Here is a 23,641-nt window from a genome sequence, read left to right as displayed (position 1 = left end):
ATTAATGAAAGAATATTAATGAAGAAAAATACATAGAATTAATCTTCATTGTAAGCGCGGAAATCAATTATTTAATCATTTTACTTATACTTCATAAAGATAATTATGTATAAGATAATAATAAAATAAATAATCATAAAACGATAATAGAAAAAAATTAAAGAATAGGAGAAGAGAATAAAAAAGAATACATTAAAAGAGAATTTATTGTATATACTATTATTTACTATTATGTCGTTTTCAAATTCTCTGAAGAACATTTGTTCCACGAAAAATCCCTATCGATTCTTGAAGCTAACCAATCTCTTTGTTGACTTGCTAGTTATTTTTCACTTATGGAATTCTATCATATGTTTTTAATATAATTTATATGAAAAAAGTTAAATTTCGAAGCTATAAATCTCTTTAAAGCAAAAGTAAATATCTTTAAAATTGATATCAACAACTGGCGTTTGATTATAAAAATATGTTTCTTCGACTGTCGCAGAACGATTTTTCGAGTGGTGGGGATACGCCGTGAGCTTCTCGATATTGAGTTCTCTGGTACTGTAGTGATGAACGTTGCTCGAGATACGCGGTTGCTGCGACGGCGTTACCGTATATAACGGCGGAATCATGGCTCGTCAGGTTTAGACAGATTTAGATAAGATTAATTCAGTATTATCAAATTCGTACGAACTCCGAGCGTGTCGACCACGTATCATAGGTGCGAGAACGAGGACGAGAGATGTCCGGATTCGATGAGAATCCCTTTGGGGAGCCTACGATTAACGATCCGTTCTCGGTGAGTAGCGTTTACCTCATGTGTAACAGTGACGAAAGCGAAACACGCAGCTCTGCGCCGCAATATTGCCCGCGTATTTGTTAAAATTCTCGGGGACGTAAATCGATATTCACTCCCGTGAAAAGTTAATCGCAATCTATCGGACAATTTCCGCCGATAAGCGAGACTTCTGATGCTTGAATAATAATTATCGGATGTGTCATCCTAATGTCGGCAAGAATATCTATCAGCATTGATAATTTTATCCTTGTACAAAATCGATAATTTATAAAATTTAATTTCGTGACTATTCGTTTTATCTATATGCTATATGTTTTTGATGACATTATTGCGTTTCATATGCGACTTTGTTATACAAATTTTCTCTTTTGATTATAATTTTGATTGTAATCTTGTCTTGCTTGTTTCAAAATTCGATTTAAATAAAATATATCTTTGTAAATAGTAATTTGTTGAGATATATATATATATATATATATTCTTTTGTATCCCATGAAAATGTAAAACATAATTTTAATCTGTGAGAATGATAAAAAAGAAAGATAAGATAAGCGATTCTTATAAAGAAATAAAGGATACCAATAAATATGTTAATATATAATAGGATCCAGCGATACGGAGAGCAGTAACTTCTACACCTGCTAGTAGAGGTCTTGAAGACTACAATCCTTTTGCTGAACAAGGGACTCAAGGAACTACACAAGTTAGAGGAGCAGTAAATCCACCAATCTATGGTGGAGTGGGCGCAACACAACAGCCTGCCACACTTCAACCTACTAATCAAGAAACGCCACCTCCTGCTTACGCTCGTACTCCCCAACAAACAGTTAATGCAGCGCTTGGAAGCACTGTTTCACCTCCATCAGATGTAAATTTATATTCAGTATTTGTCATTTTTCTGTTAAAGGCATTTCTTCTGTGAAGTAAATAAATCTCTTAAGTATAGAAAAGAAAAGTTATTTTAACATATTTTTAGCAACGAGCGGAATCAGAATGGAAAGCCAGAGCGGAAGAGGAAATGAGAAATACTCCATATTACCGTTAGTATCGTTTATGTTTTAAAACATTTAAAGTTAAGTAAAATTGCTTTATATAATTATTTATTGATATTTTAGCAAGACGAAATAATTGGCCACCATTACCAGATAAGTGTTGTTTCCAACCATGCTTCTATCAAGACATTGATGTGGAAATCCATACAGATTTTCAAAAAATAGTGAGGCATTTGTATTACCTGTGGATGTGTAAGTTTATTCTTGATATAATGTTTATTAAATATATATTGTTATGAGACGGATAATATATTTACAATATCCTTTATAGTTCATGGCTTCGTCCTATTATTGAATGTTCTCGGAGGATTTGTCTTGATGCTTTGTGGCGAAGGTTTCTCAATATTCGGGTTGGCTATCTTGTATCTTATACTCTTCACTCCGTTCTCCTTCATGTGTTGGTTTAGACCAGCATACAGAGCTTTCAAGTAAATTTATTTAATATTATAGAGATCACACACACACACACACACACACACACACACACACACACACACACACACACACACAAAATAAAAGTATTTGAAATAAATTGTAATTTTAATTTTTTAGGAATGACAGTTCTTTCAATTTTATGGTCTTTTTCTTCGTCTTCTTCTTTCAACTAATCGTCACTGGTATTCAGGCTATAGGTATTCCTGGTTCTGGAACTTGGTAATATATTTACATATTTTATTACAATTTCATTGCATGATTTGGAAATTCGCATATTAATATAAAGTGTATATTTTTATTTTTTAGTGGCATAATTGTAGCAATTAGCATGTTTAATTCCACGGCCAAAGGCATTTTCATCGGTCTTCTTATGCTCTTCGTCGCTATTTGTTTCCTTGTTGCAGCAGGTGGTGATCTCTTGATGCTCACTAAGGTATACTAAGCATACTTTATGTATATATATATATATATATATATATATATATATATATATAAAGTATATATATATATACATACATACATATAAAAACTAAAATTAAATATAAAAGTTAATCTCGAGAAAATAAAAATGAGATTTATTTTCAGATCCATCGCATTTATCGTACCTCTGATGCAAGTGTTACGAAGGCACAGCAAGAGTTTGCTACAACATTTTTGCGAAATGAGCATGTGCAGAACGCTGCAAGCAATGTTGCGGCGAATGCCGTTCGCCAGCAAATGGCTAACGCCAGCCAACCACGTTATTAAATAATTCTACCATTTATTTGTTCTACAAAAACACTATTCTGGCTTAACATCATTCAGTAAGTGGATAGATCTCATTAGTTCCACTATTTATGGATTATACAAATGATCATAGAAATATGATATATTGCAAAACTTTATTCTTTCAATGAAACGCTGCAATGTACGAAAGTTGTGCTTCACGATCAAACTTATTCTCTGATATACGTTGTATTATTACAACGTTAATTGTACAGTTAATGCTACAAAGCATCTCGAGACATTAAGAAATATTCAAAGAAACTTTTCGAAACTAATATGTATTTTGTTTCTAATATTTTAGTTGAAAGAAAATTATATAAATAACATTTCTATATAAGATCAATGTATTAGTTTATATTATCTTTTATCATGTATGTTTATTTATGAGGTCTTCAAGTTAAGTTATAATAATAGGATTGAGCTATTAATCATATCAATCATATCACATAATTTTATTACATAATTGCTTATATTTGCTAGCTTTCATATTTTAGTAGCACAATCTCATGACAATGTGATCATATTATAAGTTATGAGAGTATGATAATTAAATTTATTTAAAGTCCAACTGCAAAGATTCGATTTATAGAATATAATTTGAATCATATTTGTTGAATATTAATCTAACCTGACATAAATGCTAATTTACTTAATTGATTAAAATAGCCTTTTTATAAACCTTGTGAAATCCTATACATTCCTGTTTTTATGCAATCATTATTTCAAATCATTTTATTACGACTGCTGTTTGATATTAAACAGCTAAGCGAGGAATGTTATGTTAATAAGAAAGAAGTTGGATTTTATAAATTTGTAAAATAATTTTATAATTTTTGCAAAGTGTTAAAAGATATTGTTATTTGTTGGAAGTGAAATATGCTACGATTTATTTGTATTTCTTCACATATAATGATAATAAACAGATATAACAACTAAAATTTTAAAAATAATTTTTACAGACAATTATGAATATCGGATATTCAGAAGTATTATAGTAGTATTAAATATTAACATTTTATAAAGATTATAAAGCTTAATAGATTCTTAAAAATATCTTATTGAATAAAAAAAACTTTATAACTTTGTTTTTCGATTGTGATACATTGACAAGTTAATACCTATATATATGATTCTAGTTCCTGTAAATTAAGCTTTTTGAGTAATTCTTTTGCTGTAAGAAAATATTAAAACATTAAAATCGAGAAAGAATGTTAAAACATTTTATATATTTACATAATTTCATAAGTTGTTCAATATACCTTTTAAATGATATGTTGCTATTGGATTTGTTGGAAATGGACAACCGACATCAGAATCATTTGATAAGGTAGTGCCAATTAATTCCGCTGCAGTCACAGCATCAATAATTTCTACTTTAGTTCGATACATGAGTTTTGCATGACCTTCAGCTAATCTGAAAACATTAAGCTGACATATAAATTGTTAATAATCAAAATTGAACCGTAATAATATTCTAAGAAAATTCTTATATCATTATTGATGATTAATCAAAGTGATTACTTTTTTATTTTACCTGATAAGACTATCTAAAAGTCGCACTGTTGTTCTCTCAGATCTTCTATACGGATCTGATCTGTGATAAAGATAAGTTGCACTGAGTATTTTCTTTGCCTCTTCGGTTAGCTCTGGTTTTAGCGCGCGCACGTGTGCAAAATATTCGCAAAGAGTTTCTTCTGACCATAGACCCGTTAAATTTGATGGACCCATGTATGTTTCGGAATATCTGTAATATTATTTCATTACATATATTTTGTTATTGCGAGCAATGTTGACTTGACTAAAAGAAAAATGTGTATATTACGAATTTTCTTCGTCTTCACAAGCAGCCTTTAAAATGTGACTTGCTGTCATCCTGTCCCATTCGAGATTTCTAGTATCTCTCAGAAGAAGGATCAGATCAAAGCGCGACAAAAGAGGACCCTCTAAGCAGGTTTTCCATTCTTCGCCCTTGAAACATCCACCGTCTGGATTGATGGCTGCAATAACGGAGCAACGACTGTTTAATGTGCTAACCATGCCAGCTTTGGCGATGGAGATCGTTTGCTGTTCCATTGCTTCGTGTACAGAGGCTCTGTCGTGTGAACTCATTGTTGTGAATTCATCCACACAACACACGCCTCCATCTGCAAGCACTAAAGCCCCGGCTTCTAAATGCCAACCATCCGAGTCCTGTAATATATCTTTGCTGTAGACTCTATTAAACAATTACTGATAGTGATGAATAGGAAGTGATGAATAAAGCATTTAATATATGCTAACTTTAACAGCAGCTGCTGTAAGTCCAGCGGCAGTACTTCCAATGCCGGTTGTAAAGATTGACCGTGTAATTAGTCGAGATGCAACGCGAAGCAATTGTGATTTACCAGTACCAGGATCTCCGACCAGAAGAAGATGAGGTTCACCTCTCACACGCGTTCCTGTTTCATTAGTTTTTGCTACACCGCCACATAAAACAACAGCTAATGCTAATTTTGCAATATACATCCCATATAACTGTGAATGATTGAAATAGAAGATATATTTATTAAAAAATATATTTATAATATTAATAATATTATATTTAGTATAATATTTAAAAATATTAAATTTAAATATACCTGAGGACAAATAGAGGCAAGAATATTGTCTCTACCAGATAACGCGTCATTTTGATAATATTGCCAATATGCCGTAAAAGTTTCTTTTATTTCTCCTGTAGAAAATGTTGCTTCTGTGATTTTTTTGCGTACAGAAATACTGTTCGCCATCAGAAATGTTGTAGCTTCTGCGCGTTCTCCAACCTTTAGTTTACCCCACTTTCGTATAACTACTCCACTACAAATATTTTTATATTTACAGCTGAAGCTAATTGTTAAATTAAGTTTTATGATTTTTATAATTTATAATATTGAATATTCCTTCTTACATTAAATCAATAGATAAATATTAACAGAATAAAAAAAATAAATAGTACGAACCTGATGTCTACATTATCTCCAGGTCTACATTTGTCAACAAGATCATCCAACAAAACTACTTGCAGCCCCATTGAATAGCAACTTCTTGCATCTGTTTTACATTTATCCTGGATACATAATATTATTTAACTGTAAAGAAATGTTAGATAAGTTTAATAATAAGATATAAAGTTTTTTTTCTTACTTGAATCTTTAGTTCTTGGTAATCAGAACAATCATCTTGTTCTAAAGATTTTGAAGCTTTTAAATTTTCAGAACGACATGCTTCACAATGTTTGACACTTCTAAACAATTGTCTTTCCCATTCTAACTATAAGAGAAAAGAGATTTAATTGTTATATGTATATAGTTAACAGTAAACTATAATTTGCTGTTATTCTTATATTACTTTTGTCAATATGAAATTTACCTACATTGACTATATTAATATGTTTGCATTTTTTACATATAAAACGTTTCTTCATTTTCATAACTGATGGTTGGGACATGCGTACTATAATTCCAGATGTTGAAACTAGCTCACCTATTTGACCAGTATCGAGTTTGATTGGTACTGTAGTAATTCGAATATGAACCTACATATTAAATTATAACATAATATTATGAAGTAAGATGTAAATATTATTATACAAATATTTATCTATTATCGATATCAATAGAAATTACCTATACATAAGTATTTAAATGTTTATAATAATGCATTTCAATTAATAAGCTATATAGGAGATAAATTTTTAGGAAAATGCAGATATTTTTTAATTTTAATATACAATTATTAATCTACAATTATTATTCTATTAATATCAATTATACATTGACATGATTGTTTTTATTCAAATTTATATATTATTATTCAAATGTGTAAAAGTAAATAATAAGATAAAGATGCGTACCCTAGTCTTTACTGTTTGTCCAGTTTTGCATAGTTGTTCCTGAGCTTTTACAGCTGCTTCATCACATAGTGGCAGATGATGTCTAGGATGACGTAAGATTTTTTGTGCACTTTCTGCTTCGGCTTCAAATAATGATACAAAGCTAACAAATCATTAACGTACAATAAGAACATTATTATAGCATTATTGTAACTTATTAACTTTTACTAATATATTTAAAATAAATTTAGACGAATAATGCTTAATAAAATATATTATGACGCTAACCTAACAAAAGTTTGTACGCACTCACTTAACGTATATTGAATAAACCGTATATTTCTCAGCAGCATTTAATATATTTTCCAAATCATTCGTGTGATGCTTTAAAAGATAATCTTCAAGCATGTTGATAGCTTCCGTGAAGTATCAACACAACGGCACAAATAGCACGTGGTTATTTTCCCGCCAAATGATCTTAAGTGAAGTTGGCTACTGACTGATTGACAGTCGCCAATCATTTTCTCTTTACATTGATCTCCCACCACAAATTTCTGTAACATCAGATCTATCGGATTGAGGTATATTGAAGCTATACTAAAGTATAAGTAAATAAGATATAAATGAAAAATATAAATAAAAGTTTAATTAGCATTCAAACTCATAGTAATCAATATTCCTTTACAACTTCCGAGACATAAGAAGACATCGAAATTATTTTTATCAATCTAATATGGTAATTAATATCATACTGTTTAAATCATAATTAATTTAATAAAATAATTTTATTTATTTATTAAGTTTTTAGTTTAATTTGTTTTATAAACGAAACTTGTATTCCGTACACATTTGATTTCGATAAAAATGTCACGCTTGGCACGCGGCGATGATTGTCTGCTAAAACGCCATCAATGCCGCAGATTCGTCAGCTGTCAGTTAAACGCTTGAAATTCCATTTGAGCCGGAAACCATTCTCGCGCCACGCTTCGAGGCTTTCGGTCACAGTTTCGGTTACTTTTCGCCAAACCACATCGGTGGCCAGCCTCCATTAATCGATCTCGACGTGTCTCGATGTCTATCCGTCCCATAATTCCGCGTCGCGGTTTCGTACGGGGTTTCTGCGGTAAAACTTCTTCCGCAACATCGGAAACCTTTTCTGCTCCTAATTTTCGTCGGCGGGGCCGCCATGTGAGGGTGGTATATGCGGGGTGCATTCCAATACATACGTCGGGAAATAAATGTTGTCGAATGAACGCCCCGGTTGAATAGATATTCCGGGCTTCTGAATATATATTTGAGTTACGATGAAATCGGATTTTTCGCTCGTTCAAACAGCGGCGAAGCAAACGGAAATCGATCGGGAATACACACAGTAGAAATAATACCATCCGGAACACAAGAGTTTTGCGCTCGATTCTTTTGCAATGTTTTTGCATCATATATGTTTTTTTTTTATTTTTTGTTTATTATCTCAGATGAAAGTAATTATTATCTAAAGAGACCGATGATTCTCTAAATATTTATCACATATGAATTTTTCCTCTAGCGAAACGCGATATAAAAAAAAATTAATGAATATTCTCAACTAATATTCACTAATTATTTAATATATAATAAAAAAAAGCGATGCGAAAATGAAATACTCTTTATCAATTGCAGATTAATTCATACGGATATTTTTCTCTTCATATTTTTAATTGCGGATTTTACATTACTTATGAATCCGTCCTCTTCATTAACAAAATGCCTCATATTGTGTGCAAGAGACAGCAGATCGGAGTCCGGAAACAAAGCGCTCGTTAATCAACGTTTTAACGATATCCGATTTGGGATAACGTAGCGCGGCGCAGTTCATCCTTTTATTTGTCGATTCTCATCCGGTACTATTTCTTCTTCGGGTTCTGATACCCGGAGGGGTTTGATTTAAATTGGAGCACGGCGACATTTCAAGTGGGGATAATGTATATTAAATATATGACGTCTGTATTGGTTTTACGATGTCATTAGTAACGATTCCCTTTACGACCTGTTTCTGAGTTATAAATTACTGGTCGGATACACGATGGTGGAGAGAAGCAGTGTAATTAGCGTTACTGTGCGCGCACTGTGCGGATATATATGCGGAGGTATAATTGGTCCGCACACGATCAAAACTTGCCTCATCCATTTTGTACTCTAACATCGCGAGCATAAGTCTTGTGAACTCGTGGATCTTCAAAGGCTTCGTTCAAATTTATCCTTTACTGTCCATTTTAGTACGTTTAGTACGTTTAGTACGTTTAACGTCATGCGCGAACATTAGACAATTACAATATCACACATCATCAGAGAGATCACGTATTGATTTAATGATATTGGTGATTGTATGTACGATTAGATATACGTATAAATGTTGTAGAAGCAAAATAGTGTATCTTTGAAAATTGCACTTGGTTTTGTATTACCGTTGCAGAATGTCATTTAACATGACGTCATTTTTAAACCAGAAAGTTGTGTGTACATATGTATTGCTTTTATGAATAGGTATAGTAATATATCTTGCTCGCTTATGAAATAATGTAATCGAAAATCCTTTGACACGAAATTGTGAAATAGTTGAAAATGCATAACGCAATATTTCATTCAATCTGCACAAAAATCCGCAATCAAGTTTAGCATAAAAATTTCTATTTCAACGCGGCTAAAATAAGAACTATTTCAAACAATTGTAAAATAATAAAACATACAAGATAAAACAAATAATAAATTCGTACAATTAAAATATCGTACAATCAAAATATGATGTTAATTTATAATATATCAAATTAATGGACAATATTTTATCTTCACTCTTATAACGTCATTTCTTCGCAGGAGTACGGAGGATAATTGTTTTTTTTTTTTTTTTCACTTTGTGATGTTAACGTCTGATTTGAAAAACGCTATACGGATGAAAGTAAACGATGAATTCGTAACGAGACGAAGATCATTCTCCATTGAAATTCTTCAACCTTGTGCCAATAATAATCGCGGTGTCGTTCGCTCGGTGGATGTCTATTCTTGTACATGAAATTCCACCCGAAACGCAAATTGTCGCTCCATTCACGATCGAACGGTAGCGTGGTAAATCGGACGAGTTTAAGTCATACGTGTACCGCACATTTCCCGTAAGCACAATTCCATATAAGTTGTCAACCGCAGGCAGCAGCTGGTGGCTTCCAGACGAAATTATAGAAAGTTGAATGCCATCCGTATGTCTGGAAATATCACGTTCTTCCTCGAACCATTAACACTGTTTATTTGTCCATTGATGCATTCACTAGCGTTGGTTGATATGGAAATATGAAAGAAAAACGAGATACAAATAAAAAAATATATAAAAACACATCAAAACGTGATTTAAAGATATGACATTTAACAAAATAAAAAAATTTAATAAAAAGAATTTGTACACATATATATATATACTCGGACTGAATTCAACATGTATACATTTTACTTTTTATCTTTTTTGCGATTTTATAAAAATTTTATTTTTACATATTTTAATTTTTACATATAAATACAGTATCTATTTTTGGATAAAACATGGTTTTTTTGACAAGCTAATATAATATAACAAATAATGTATTATTAAAATATTAATAATCTTTAAAACATCTTCTAAAAGATGGCTTAATAACAATTGGGCATTTTTTTCTTTATTTACCTCTATATAAGACATTTTATCATTCACTCACTATTCTATTGAGAGGCAGAAAGCTATGTGATTCGAACAGAAAGAAATATCTCGAACAAGCATTGGCGGAGAAGGAAAAGCGAATGTCCTGTCCAGCAGGGATTCCACGTCCTGCCGGGTCCTATGCTTTAATAATACATCTCAGAACCGTTAATCACACCGATGAAATATAATTTAATACCTCAACGATCGAGGGACGACCACTAAAAATGACGAACGGCCGGGAAACACGCGGCAAATGTGCTACCTACAAGCGATTCCCGCGCGCCACCCCCCCTGGCGTGCAATAACGATAAAGGGTTGGGTATTCCTGAACGACCCTTCTGGTATGGGCACTCGTGAAAGGCGTGTGTGGGCTGTACATTACATTCGTCCACTCGGCCGCACTCAATAGCCTCCCAATTCGCTGGAATCCTTCGTATATGGAGCGGCCGAGTGGTCCTCTAACTCCGCAAATAGCAGTGGGACCAATCCGAGTACTTACGTATGATATTCAATCAATAGGATGTCCACGTGTCGTACTAGGAATTTATATCGTTGATATAACAAAATGTATATTAACCGCAATATATATATATATATATATATATATATATATATATATATGCGATTGGAAACGAGATAAAAATAAACGAAATGAATATAAACTTTAATTAATCGACATTATGCTATAACGTTTAACATTTAGTTACAATTCTTTAATGACTTATCGTCATTGTAATAATTACAATTTTTTTATATTTTGAGATGATGCTGATTTTTTTTTTTATACAGATTAATAGGCATATATTGCCGAAATTATTTTCTAGATATTCTGACAAATTATTCATAGGATTAAATTGTTTTGATTTGGAAGTACTTTGTTGAATTAAACGTTTTAGATTAACAAGATAATATTTGGCCTTAATACTTTTTATCTTTGAAATTTAAAAAAATAAAAACTTTATTTTTCTGTCTTAGGTGTTATTCCATCTTTTATTTTATAATTATATTATTTTATAATTTATAGTCTTGGGTTTAGAAGATATTTGCTAGAAGAGTTTTGTTTCATTCGTAATGAGAAAGATTCTTGAGAGAGGCCATGGTCACGTAGATATTGATTATATTGATCCGGAAGGAATGATCCAGTTACTCGACGAAGTTTTCGTTATTGCCGGCATTCGTACTGATGAGGTTCGCTGAAGCATGTTCTTTCCGACCTTTATGTGACACTCGTGGGAGCGGAAGCTGTTGCTGAGGACCGAATCGAGGTGATGTTTGTAACAATGACGGCAATTTCGACGGACAAAGGTGTTCCCAACGATTTGATGCATGATTTTGGCAGTGAGCCAGGAACTTCGCTGAAGTAAAATATATTCACGTGAATTAATCTTAAATTATTAATAAAATTTTTAATGATAAGAAGTAAAAACAAACGGTTATTAAATATACCTAAAAATATCACAACATGTAGTAAAAGGATTTTAAAAAACACTATTTTTAAATCTGTTTTAAATGTTATTTTTTTCTCTCTCATTTCATCAAGAATCTCAAGAAGCATTAATATTTTTTTTGATACACTGTAAATATAATTAGCAAGCACCAATTAAAATACAACGTAAAGAGTTTACGGTAATGCTCATAATCGAAAGCATTATGGAGTTTGCTAATTTGTTCATTCGCGCAAACATTGTGGGCGTCATTATATCTTTCTCTCGTCTCTCTCCCTCTCTCTCTCTCTCTCTCTCTCTCTCTCTCTCTCTCTCTCTCTGCCTTTTCTACTTTCCATATAAATTATCGAAATATCTACTCTAATCTAGATTTAATCAATAATCTGCCGAATATGAATTACAGCATTACAGAAATTCCTGAAGTGACATAATAAAGATATAAGACAGCATTTTCCAACATTATTAAATCAAAAAGTCATTACCAATTCGAATCTATATAAATCATAAATAAATAAAAGATTTCACAATATAAAGAATTAAATTGAAATTTATTGTTATTAAAATATTATTGATATTAATAATCTAATAAATATTTCATTTGAAAAGCAAATTGTAAAAAGATGGGCCAGAAAAGAATAAGTTTACATAAAATTATTGCCATAAACTTTTGCATTAAGAAAATTGATATATCGTCTAATCTAATATTGTAACAAATTCGTGAACATTTCATAACTTGTTCTCGTGGTTTTACTTCGAACAGCTCCCAGAAACTATCTCTGACGAGAAAGTATCTTTTCGAAGAAAGACATTAAGTCAATCCATAAATCATATTTTGATTTCGTAGATTTGAGCGGAACGCGCTTAACTCGATTAATTCCTTTCAGTGTACGGACATTCGTTTTCGCTCATCTTTTTATCTACACGTTATATGATTGATTCGCTCGTACAAATCACTAGAAATTTGTAATAACATTTCGTATTTTCTTAACATTAAACGTATTTTTTGTGTTACTTTATGTATTAAAGATTTGATTGATAATATTATTTAATTAATTTATTAATTTGCGTATATACATATTTTAAATATATATACGTATATACGAAAATACTAATTCTTTCAATTCGGTTAAGTTATTTATACCTCACTAATTGTAAGGTCATATTTTCTACAATCAATTCATAATCGTACATACATTTCAGCATATTTGGAATTTAAAAAAAAAAAAAATGAAACCGATTAATGCGAATCTCAATTAAGTTAAATATTTACTTTAAAAAACACGTTGGAATTTTCTGCATGTTTTATATTTAATAAAATTTAATAAAAAAATATTATATTTAATAAAATAAAATTACAATTTGCGTAATATTTATTATATCTCGTTTTATCCGAGTGATATTGTTCAATGACATAGTTATGGATATACAAAGAAAGATTCAAGACCCATTTATTCTGATGCTGTGTCAGTTTAAGAATGTGTGGACGTGCATAATAAAGAAGCATTGTCTCACGGTGTGCATCATGCCGTAACGATACTTTAGAGTCACTTCTTATGGCTAGAACTTCAGAGGAGAGAAACTTCATTTTCATCCATCTTCCTCCACCTTTTTCACGCTGCGCTTAGATGCTTTAGAGTTAAAAAATTGCGATACGACTTAAGAATGCACAACGTTGTGTTGAACGAATTATGTGATATCGATTACTTGTGAAATAGAGGTAGCTTCAACAATTAAACAATGTACGGGAATACTAATACCGGGACACTAATATCTTCTCACACATACATCGAGGTATACTCGATTCTTCTTTAGAACGTCGATTTAATAATTGTTGATTTGTAATTGGCTGATTATTTGAAAAAAGACAATTAAAATTAGTAAAATGAAGCGAAATTGAATTTATATTTCTACGATTAATAGTAGTTGGTAAACTGTTAATAAAAAAACGAATATATTTATCCCATAAGTAAGAAAATAATTAAAAAAATAATAATATTATCATAGAAAAATTGCTATTTTGTTATTTCATTCATTAATAATAGCTACCTATTTCTAAAGAACTTCTAAACTTTTGTTTAACACAAATACAAACATATATTTCTTAACATTTTTTAGTAATATTGTTTGTGCCACCATTTTATATAACTCTCACTAAAATGTAAAATCAAAATGGAAAAGAAAGACTAGATGATAGTTAAAACCAAGAATTATACCTTTATGCCTTTATGCGCGAAAGAAATGCTCCGATAATGTTTTATCTACCTTCGGTCTATGGTACGACGAGGAAAATATGGTCGGATATAATAAAAACGCATTGCCTTCGGCTACACTACGTTATACGGCATAACCGTTGTTTTAGAAAGGTGTAGGAGATATAGGAGTGAGAATAAAACGTCATTTTCATACATCCTTTGTCCCATCCATATTATGCACGCCTGTTTTAAGGCGTTCCGAATGAAGCATTCGTTATAGTCAAGCTTACGTTCACTCACGCTCGCACGCATGTGTAATTACGCGTAATATAAAACTGTGCTGTGCTGCAGCACTAGATAAATTTTTACCGAATCAGCAAGGAAGAAAAAGAAAAAAAAAAAAAGAAGCGTGGTTTGCCCTACTTCTTCACGTCTTCCGTGCAAATGCAAGATGTATTGCTTAAGGGATCGATATTTTCGTAGTCAGTAACTTTCTCGCGGACGGATCCGATGTAATCTCCCTGATATTACACGTGACCACACGCCCGTTCAAAAATTGAACGGCCAGCTTCGACGGGGGTTGCACCTCATAAATTATCAGCGGGGGTCTAACGCGAGATCCCCAGTTCAGGCACATGACTTCGGACAACTGGAGTCGTTTGGAATTTTGAATTATGAGAGCGCGGTGACTCTGCGACTCGGTTGGTGATCGACCCCTCGTCGTCTCTCCTCTCTCTCTCTCTCTCTCTCTCTCTCTCTCTCTCTCTTTAACATTGACGTTTATATTTGATGCCTAAGAAGCCACTATGCTCGGCAGTGTCTCATAGAACAAGGCTGTGGCGTTCATTATCAGGGGATCGAAGAGCTATTTCATGGTGAATATGATTTGTACAAATGTTCTGCGCCGTTAAGATCGCAAGTTCCTTTGAAGCAGCGTCTTGTTACCAAAATTGATGAAGTTACGCGGGGATTTTGAGAGAAGATTTAATACCGCTTGGTAGAAATTTATGTGGCGTCGGTATGTAATAAATTGATTACATCTACGCTAGAGAATTGACGCTTGATAAGTCTGTTAGAACTAATTTTACATAAAATTGGGTGCAAAGTAAGTCTAAATACTTTTAGAATATAAAAAGGATTTAGAATACAAAGTTAATTACATTATTAAAATAATTTTTACATAATTTTAGTATAAAGACAAGATTACCATTGATAGAAGCAAATTGATAGAAGAAATACTTTATGTTGCTATCGTGCGTATATTATCATTTCATTATAATTTAAATAAATCTGTTGAACAGTTAAAAATTTATCTAAGCTGCAGATATCTCTATCTTAGAATCTGTTTAGAACAAATGTTGTTGCGTCACCGAAATCATTGATTATTTCTTCTACTTCAAACTTATAGTCTAAGCCTATGGAAACCGCTTAGCACAGATTTATCCGATTTGGTGGATCAGATCCCAGTTCCTACTTTCGACTCCAACTCGGCGCCGAAGCCCGAGAAAGTGATGCTAAGCCGGCAAGACCAAGTCACGATACTGTATGTGATCCATTTCTTTCCTTGGGTTGCTCGCCGGCCCATCATCATCCGACGACTAATTGTTTCTTTCGTCGGGCACACGGATGGGCCACTCGATCACGCGGGATGATCTATAGCGGAGTAAATCTTGTTTAGCGAGATACAGGTGGTCATCCTGTACAGCAGGAATAGAGCTTGATGGATGGCTGGTACCGATCTTGCGGTGCCTCGTGGTTTAGACGCCAAACATACGTGATACGTTAACACGGCGGGGCGTTCGGTGTAGTTTAACAAAGCTTTGACGGACTCGCTAGCCCCGTGCTCGTTTTATGGAGATGCATCGGCGCGTAGTTGCGAGATCCCTTGCGTTTGACGTTTGATCTTGCCGCTCGTGTGCATAAGCGCGAAAGGATTAGTCCATTTTCCCGTTTTGTAACGTATCTTTAAATTGCAATAAAAAAAAAAATCAACGGGAGAAAATTAAGAATAAAATTATAGAATAAAATTAAATGAATTATAGTGAAATATAATGAAGTAATATTATTGAATTAATTAAACTATATTTGTAATCTAATAAAGATAAAAGAAAACTGAGAAAGGGTTGTTAAATTTTTATCGAGGAAGAATAAACTCTAAATTCATTGAGAAATTTTTGCAAAAGGGATATGCGATATTTTTCATGTTAGCATAACGTTTCAAGATTTATTATATTGTTTGATAAAAATAAAAAATAATTTTAAATTTTAACTTCTAAATTTTAAATTAAATTATAGTTACATTAGACGAGAATAGAATTCTTTTTTTGATTGATTCCGTTGACGATGTACAACCATTAAGTCAACAGATTTTTTTTCGTCGCCGCACTGTGATTTGTGAGACACAAAGCAACCACGTTTTTTTTCTGTAACTTTGAAAACATGTGGTCTTTTTTTAGATCACTATAACTGTTCTCTGCTCGTTCATCTTTGTCGACCGCATTTTTTCCTATATTACTTTTATCTTTAACTCCGAATTAGCTGGCTAATATTCAAACAATGTGAAAATCTGATAAATAGATTACACAAAGACGTTCGAAATAAATATTAAACATATAAAATATTAATTAACACATATTTATAATTAAATTAATACATATTAAATGTATAATAGTTTTATTATATTTATTATTTTTTTAAATAAAATATGTTAAATTTATTAATTTTGTAGTTATAATAAATTTCGGTTTACATCAAGGAATGAAAAATAAATAATACATATTTTTTATTCACAACAAAATATTACTTACAATATAATACAATATTGTATAATAAAAATATATATAAAATTCATAATATTTATATATTGCGAGATTTATATAAAAGACATAGCTATTTTATGCCTCGGTAAAACTTCTTATGTGTATTCATAGAGACGTGTTTTGTGTAGTCAGTAAAGAGATGTAGATCATTGGATAATGATGGGATGTTCCATCCCATTCCATTCGCTTGTAATCCCTTCCTCCCTGGCACAACAGTCATCATGTCGTCGTGGTACGGATCACTTAGGGATCATTAGCTTTATGGCGCTTCCGTATGGCTAGCCATTCGCGTGCAAGTGGATACTGCTTGGAACACTCTATAAATTCACGCGGCAACGCGTTTGTTTGTAATATAAAAGAAAAAAAAGACGGATACATTATTTGATTGGTGTCCAAGCGCTTTTGTGAAAGCGACGCGCGACGTATTTGCAAGAAGAAAATCATCCGGAGGCGGAAGCGCGACATGGAGAAATGTACGCGAAGAGGAAAGAACGCGAAAAGTCGCGCGACGTGGAAAAAGCCGCGATAAAGTTAATGAATCGGACGAAGAAAGCGGGCTACTTATTAAAACATACGGCGGGAGCTGCGGAGGAGGGAAAGGGGTCGATTTACTCGAGTGAAAAAGCTGCCGGCCCGCCACCGAGCAATTTCCGTCACACGGCGAGGGCGGTGATTAATTTTCCCTCAGCGATCCGCGAAGAAACCCGCAACAACCCGTCGCACGGTCCGCGACAGGTTTCCGCGAAGTCGAAATTAATCCAGACGCGACGCGATACCCTTGGCCGCGCGTTGCGTCCGCAGTTGCCGGATACTCGTCGCGTGTAACGCCACACCGCGGATGTATATCGCGGATTGTGTTACTGTATTTCATTACATGCGGGCGGACCGGACGCGGTACGCCGGTTGTGGCTTATCCTGACGCGGGCGAACCCCGGTAACCGGTACGCGTGGCTGTCTGTGTCTCTCTCTCTCTCTCTCTCTCTCACTCCCACTGGGGCGCACAGCGGTTGGAGCACAGCGGTCTCTCCTTCACCCGACTTCCGATCGTTCCATTCAGGAATATCATCTTACGCGCTTCCTCGTGATTCAAACTCTCACCGGCCACGTCATAATCAAAGGCTTAAAGCGCGCGTACTTCTGCACACCCGCTGTAAGTCAGCCCTTGCTTAGCGCGACCACCCCCGGTGCTACATAATCACTCTGCTATTCGGGACCGTACCGCGAGTGGGATAATTCTGGTATGCAGTTTCCAGTATTAGTAGTAATGTATATGTATGTGTATGGGTTTATATATATATATATATATATATAAAACTCGATGCTTTCTTTTGCTATATGAATATATTTACAGATATTACAGATTATGACGAAAATTATTATATTAGTATGTAACCAAATATATTATATTTATAAATATTAGTTAATCTCCCTGGAGATATCAATGTGATTTTACACTGGTAATTATGCATGAAATGTTAAATATTTGTTTTTGTGACGCAAAACGCAGTTACTCGTCCGTTTATAATAAAGCACATCCTCATTTACCCTGATCCTCAATTCACAGCCAAATACTACTTGCTATCTCTTTGTTAGACGTTAAGCTATTCAGTGGAATATTCATGCATGATAGCATCTAAATTGGCAGAAGTTTAATGGCTGAATATATTCCACAATTTATTAGTAATCGTTCCAAAACACGCGTTACTAATTCGACTTCACGTTATATATGTATATGCGATATACTGCTGATGGATTTTTTTCCATTTTATTTTTAAAGTCTGATTAATATTGCAATAATTATAGTCTTCTTAATAAATATGCCAAAAGCGCAGAATAATATTTTGAGGATTATTCCAATCGTTAAAGTGTTACGTCTGGCTAAGTTTCTGGCTGCAGCGGCAAAGAGAAACTAATTATATAACGTGATAACGAGATAATGTGGATCTAACCGCGAGCTTCGTACTTGCGCGCTTATAAAGAGAATAGGATTATAAATAGAAACGGAGAGAAGGCACTGTGAGAGAAGGCATAGTCCATGTTTTCAGGTTTTACCCGTCGGTTTCCATTATTATACCGGCGATTTGCATGTTGCCGGTGCTCTTTTTACGGAATCCAACTGCCACTCGCCATTACGTAATTAACTTAGGAACATCTACACGATATCATCTAAGAAGCGAATAATTGGGGCGACATAAGACGGTGGCTATTCTCTGCCACTCATTAGCTACTATTTTTCGCCATCTTATCTCGCTTTTGTGTGGAATACGTAAATTAACTAAAAATAAGATCCCTCTTTCATAACAGTTATAGGGAATTCCGTTAATACTATCAAGCAGTAAACATAATGATTCTTTTTAACTTCACCGTGTTAAATTTAAGCAATAAAATAAAATGTGAGTTCTTAGATTGTCACATATTATAGTTTTGTGTCATGTCTTTTTTTTATATAAATTAACAAATATTATAAATTAACAAACATTATTAATTGGCATGTTTGAAAATTATATAGCTTTTCATCGATCACATAGCCGCCATGTGTATACATATGTCCAGACTTCTGGTCAATTATACACCCAATTATTTCGAGGGAGCATTCGAGTTAATTACGGAACATTGATTTTAGACCGAACGTGTAACCTTATAAACTTATAGTGCGAGATTAATTGAATTTAATTTAGCGCCTCGGGATGAGAGGGAGGGGGGCAATCGATCGTATGAAACGTTAGAATTTATTACATAGCTGCGTTATTAACATTCGAATTAACATTCATGATTGAATTTTAATCCTCGGAATATTTTTGGATTCTGCAATAACGAAAGAGGGAGCTGATTTATAAAAGTAAAAAGGGGAAATGCGCGAAATCCCCGCCGCTATTATTCCTCTATGGTATCTTTGTCCAATTATATTTCCAATTATTTTGAGAGCACATCCGGCTTACATCGTACTTGGCGCGTAACATAGGCGCAATTTAATCATATTTTATTTTCGACAAAAACGGAGACGTCCCGAAAAACTCATTTGATTTTAAATATTCCTTTACGTATGCGGTTTTTATAAATATTGCAGATACACGGTATCATAAATATTTACCACATCCGTATATTTTATTTCATTTAATTTGAATATTACAAAAATATTAATTATCAGATTGATTGATAATTTTTATGTTTACAAATTATTTATTGAGAAGAGAGATACATTAGTATCAATAATTTTTTTTAAATATATCTTATGATTAGTATCTTATGATTAGTATCTTTTTAGTTATAGTCCTCTAAAATAAAAAATTATAAGCATAAAAAATTAAAAGCAAAAGAAAAAACAAATTTATTTTTTAATATAATATCCTCAATATCTGATTTGTCAGCATGAAAAACACAATTTAAAACATTTGGCGATCATAAAAGTAATCATACTAACATAAATATTTATGTAATATTTGTGAATGTATTTTTTATATGTTTAGCTTTTATTTGTTTTTTTCTTACTTTAAAACAACATTTTTTCCGTTTTTGCAGTGTTTATTTCAGATTACAAGTATATCTCCTTTCTCCTTTCGGCTTTTGTATTAGTATTATTATGTATATTCCTTTTGTTTTCATTTCAGCATATTTAACTTGTATGAGTATTATTTAATTTAATATTAAATACTGGAGGCATTATTTTGCGATAAAATACAGAAGTTGTACTCTAATGAAAATTTCAATAGTTCCTTAATGAGTTTCGAGCCCTTGATAATTAATTCCTCAAACTTATATTTCTGCGACCGAGTTAATTTCACCCACGCAAATTAGGAATTTAATCAAATCTCGGCAGTCATTTCGATTGTAGGTCTGGCTACGCACAAAAATGGTAATTAAATCCGTTATCAAGTTCCACAAATCACCTGCGGAGCCTCACATTTTGCGTGAGAAAAATGGTCCAATTGATTATTTTTGATCTTGACGCAATTTTGCAACCGAATTATTTTTTTTACTGTCCATTTTGTATTAAGCTTTCAAAACTTAATCTAATTCACATTTTTTTTCTCGATGATTAAAATCATCTAAAAATTTCTCATAATTATTTCATGTTATTTAGCATAAAAATTTTTGACGTTTCATATATGTCAATAAATTATGAGAATATTCTTCGCTATGCCTACAATGTTATTCAAAAATGATCGTTGAACTTCACTAAGAAACAATCAGATATCGTTTCTTCTCCGGATAATAAGTTGCAACTGTTCTTACAGACGTAACTAGTTTAGGAGTTGGTAATGTGAGGCTCCTAGCACTCGTGCCGAATAATAACGTTACGTTTTAGCAGACTGCGATAGGAAATGAGAATCAGAAATTAATTCTTATCAGAGACACTGCATGGCACGACTTAGATAAAAATTATTGTTAAGTGTTCTTAGCTTTTGATGCTATCAATGACTCTATTGTCACAAATTGTCAAGAATTAATTTTTTAAAATTCAGTTTCATATCTTCATTTTTTTCGTAACTGAATGATTAATAAAAATCCGAGAATCTTACATAATAATCACAAACTCCGATAATTAGGTACGAACATTCGCACATATAATGATTGTCAAATCAACTTCAGATAACTGGCATAATCAGGTCGCGATTATCAGCACACAACTTTTAAATATTCCAATAATTTTTCCTACACGCCATCGATGACGGCGATATCAAACTCGCGCGACATCTCTCGTTTTTTTGTCATCGCCGGGAAGAGAAGGGAAGAATTTGTGTCCCGCAGGTCGGAGATTCGGCGGCGCCATTTCTATTCATCGCGGAAAATAAAGCCGGTCTTGATCGCGAGTTCCGATAACCATGAATATTTTATCTGCATAATATTTCTGGCACCTATTTCGCGCGCTCTTTTCGTCGTGTTCACGTGAGCATGTCGGTCCTCCTTCCACCGTCTGACGAGACGACGGTGGCAGTAACGTGTGTCCCATCCAGGACATCTCGCATCCTGGTTCGTTTTGGTCCGTATGCGTCGACGTGTAAATCGCGGATCTCTAACATGTGCATTCGCGGCTTTCACGCGGACTGGAAAAGGGCGGCGCGATTTCGCGGCTCGCGCGCGCCAAGCTTTTGGATATTGGATTAACTGGTTTCACGGATCGCCGCGGAATGGACCGAGCATAGAGTCAGAATGTCGTTATGACGCGTGTAATGGGTAATGTTGCGTGCCGAAAGTAATGTTGTTTGTTGCGAAACGCTGTTAACAGATGCGCTGCGCCGTTCCCGTATGTCCCGTACTACAATTTTATTGCGCGAGTGTGAATGTCACGCTCTGCGCGTTGCTCGATGGTCAATGCGTTGGAATATCCCACGTCGCAATCTATTAAATTCTAATAATTACCGTCGTGATTTTAAATCACAAACGGTAAACGTTAATCAGAAGAAAATCTGAAAATGGCAATACTTTTTTGATAAAATACACAAGCGAATAACAATGTTATTTACCTAAAAGGCGGGCGATAAACGAATGCGATGAAAAATGAGAAATTAATTAATTTAGTATAACGAGACATATAAGTAGAGCAAAAGAAAAAGGGAAGTCATGTATTTTTAAAAAATGTGTTAGGCAAATCGAGAAGAAGTTAACAAAATGTCGAGATACGGGATAAGGACTCCTTTCTCACGGTCAGGAAGAGAAAAAGAGAGAGAGAGGAGGGAGAAAACTGTGGTGGAAATTTAAATGTACCCACGTACGGAAGCTTCGCACAAAGCTCGAGTGCGGGTTGCTTAATAAAATTTTCCTACGTGCGAAAGTTCCTCATGTCTCTTCCCGCGTGCGCACGTCTCAAGAGCGTAAGACGTGAAATCCGTATCCCGCTTGTCGCTTTGGGTCGCTGTACGATTAGAAGGGGTGCGCACGATCATTGCGATGGATCACAAATTCCGTGTGCATTCGTGGTTAGCGGCGTGCAACGATGCCGGAACGATCGATCGCACGAGATATGCACGCTCGGATGCTGCGCTTTTGCGCGGGTCGCGCCGATGAACCGGCCGCGAATTCCCCGCGCACGTTGATACGCGGCGTTACTACGTGTTGCCCGATAAGCGGAGTTCACCGTGTGCAGATTTCGGCCCTTTAACCCCTTTAACACTGCTTGCTTCGAATTGACGAGCCGTCCGTTATGAGCGATTTATATGATTAAACGAGACGCAGCGCCCAAATTCATCGTTGATTGCCGCGCGCTCGTCATCGCTAACAAAATATTTTTGATCCTACATATCCCCCGGGAATTCACGTTGCACCACTATTGCACCTATTAATATTATCCTCGTCAACAACGATAACAAACTACCTAGTTAAATTACATGCCTGTGATATTGCGCTTAGTAACTCGAGTTATAGTCAACATTTAGTACTAATGATATAAAATTGATTTTATAATTTATATTTCATATGAGAAATAGTTTCCGCATATTGCAAGTAACATTATGTCAAAATGTCAAAGTGTAATCAAATTGAATTTTTTGAATTACCTTAGTAGAAGTTTTTAACATTAGAAATATAGAGCGGATTATTTTTGACTATTTTTGCTTCTTCAATTAATATCTATTTTCATATTAAAGATGCAATTTTAA

The 23,641-nt window shown here is 33.7% G+C and overlaps 2 protein-coding genes across 9 annotated transcripts in view; one reads left to right on the top strand and one right to left on the bottom strand.

Moving 5' to 3' along the window:
- Nucleotides 1-536: 536 nt before the first annotated feature.
- On the top strand, nucleotides 537-3,699 carry Scamp (secretory carrier membrane protein). The gene is made up of 8 exons (XM_089082920.1): nucleotides 537-784; nucleotides 1,389-1,652; nucleotides 1,761-1,824; nucleotides 1,900-2,028; nucleotides 2,108-2,264; nucleotides 2,389-2,490; nucleotides 2,578-2,704; nucleotides 2,857-3,699. The coding sequence occupies exons 1-8, from the start codon at nucleotides 728-730 to the stop codon at nucleotides 3,016-3,018; spliced, it is 1,062 nt and encodes a 353-aa protein (XP_088939046.1). The 5' UTR covers nucleotides 537-727; the 3' UTR covers nucleotides 3,019-3,699.
- LOC105427947 (DNA helicase MCM9) overlaps nucleotides 3,288-23,641 on the bottom strand; it is a 105,335-nt gene continuing 84,981 nt past the window's right edge. For 2 of the 8 annotated variants that reach the window (XM_089082906.1, XM_089082911.1), the window contains 10 exons: nucleotides 6,908-7,029; nucleotides 6,428-6,589; nucleotides 6,199-6,324; nucleotides 6,015-6,121; nucleotides 5,655-5,871; nucleotides 5,317-5,550; nucleotides 4,859-5,226; nucleotides 4,571-4,780; nucleotides 4,296-4,450; nucleotides 3,288-4,207 (listed from right to left, as the gene is read on the bottom strand). In XM_089082906.1, coding sequence (XP_088939032.1) covers nucleotides 4,155-4,207; nucleotides 4,296-4,450; nucleotides 4,571-4,780; nucleotides 4,859-5,226; nucleotides 5,317-5,550; nucleotides 5,655-5,871; nucleotides 6,015-6,121; nucleotides 6,199-6,324; nucleotides 6,428-6,589; nucleotides 6,908-7,029 — 1,754 coding nt within the window. In that variant the 3' untranslated portion in view covers nucleotides 3,288-4,154. Of the gene's footprint in view, nucleotides 4,208-4,295; nucleotides 4,465-4,570; nucleotides 4,781-4,858; nucleotides 5,227-5,316; nucleotides 5,551-5,654; nucleotides 5,872-6,014; nucleotides 6,122-6,198; nucleotides 6,325-6,427; nucleotides 6,590-6,907; nucleotides 7,050-7,174; nucleotides 11,104-23,641 lie in introns of those variants that run through there. The other 6 variants (XM_089082905.1, XM_089082907.1, XM_011639957.3 and 3 more) reach the window with 6 other exon arrangements.

This window comes from Pogonomyrmex barbatus, unplaced genomic scaffold, assembly GCF_055798465.1.
Source record: "Pogonomyrmex barbatus isolate J1 unplaced genomic scaffold, ASM5579846v1 scaffold6, whole genome shotgun sequence".
In the NCBI taxonomy this organism is placed as follows: domain Eukaryota; kingdom Metazoa; phylum Arthropoda; class Insecta; order Hymenoptera; family Formicidae; genus Pogonomyrmex; species Pogonomyrmex barbatus.
This window is presented reverse-complemented; position numbering and strand designations above follow the sequence as displayed.

Coding starts and splice junctions, on each gene's coding strand:
- Scamp (XM_089082920.1), top strand. CDS start 728: ATGTCCGGATTCGATGAGAATCCCTTTGGGGAGCCTACGATTAACGAT. Junction 2,491..2,577: donor ATTCCTGGTTCTGGAACTTG/GTAATATATTTA, acceptor TTTATTTTTTAG/TGGCATAATTGTAGCAATTA. Junction 2,705..2,856: donor ATCTCTTGATGCTCACTAAG/GTATACTAAGCA, acceptor ATTTATTTTCAG/ATCCATCGCATTTATCGTAC.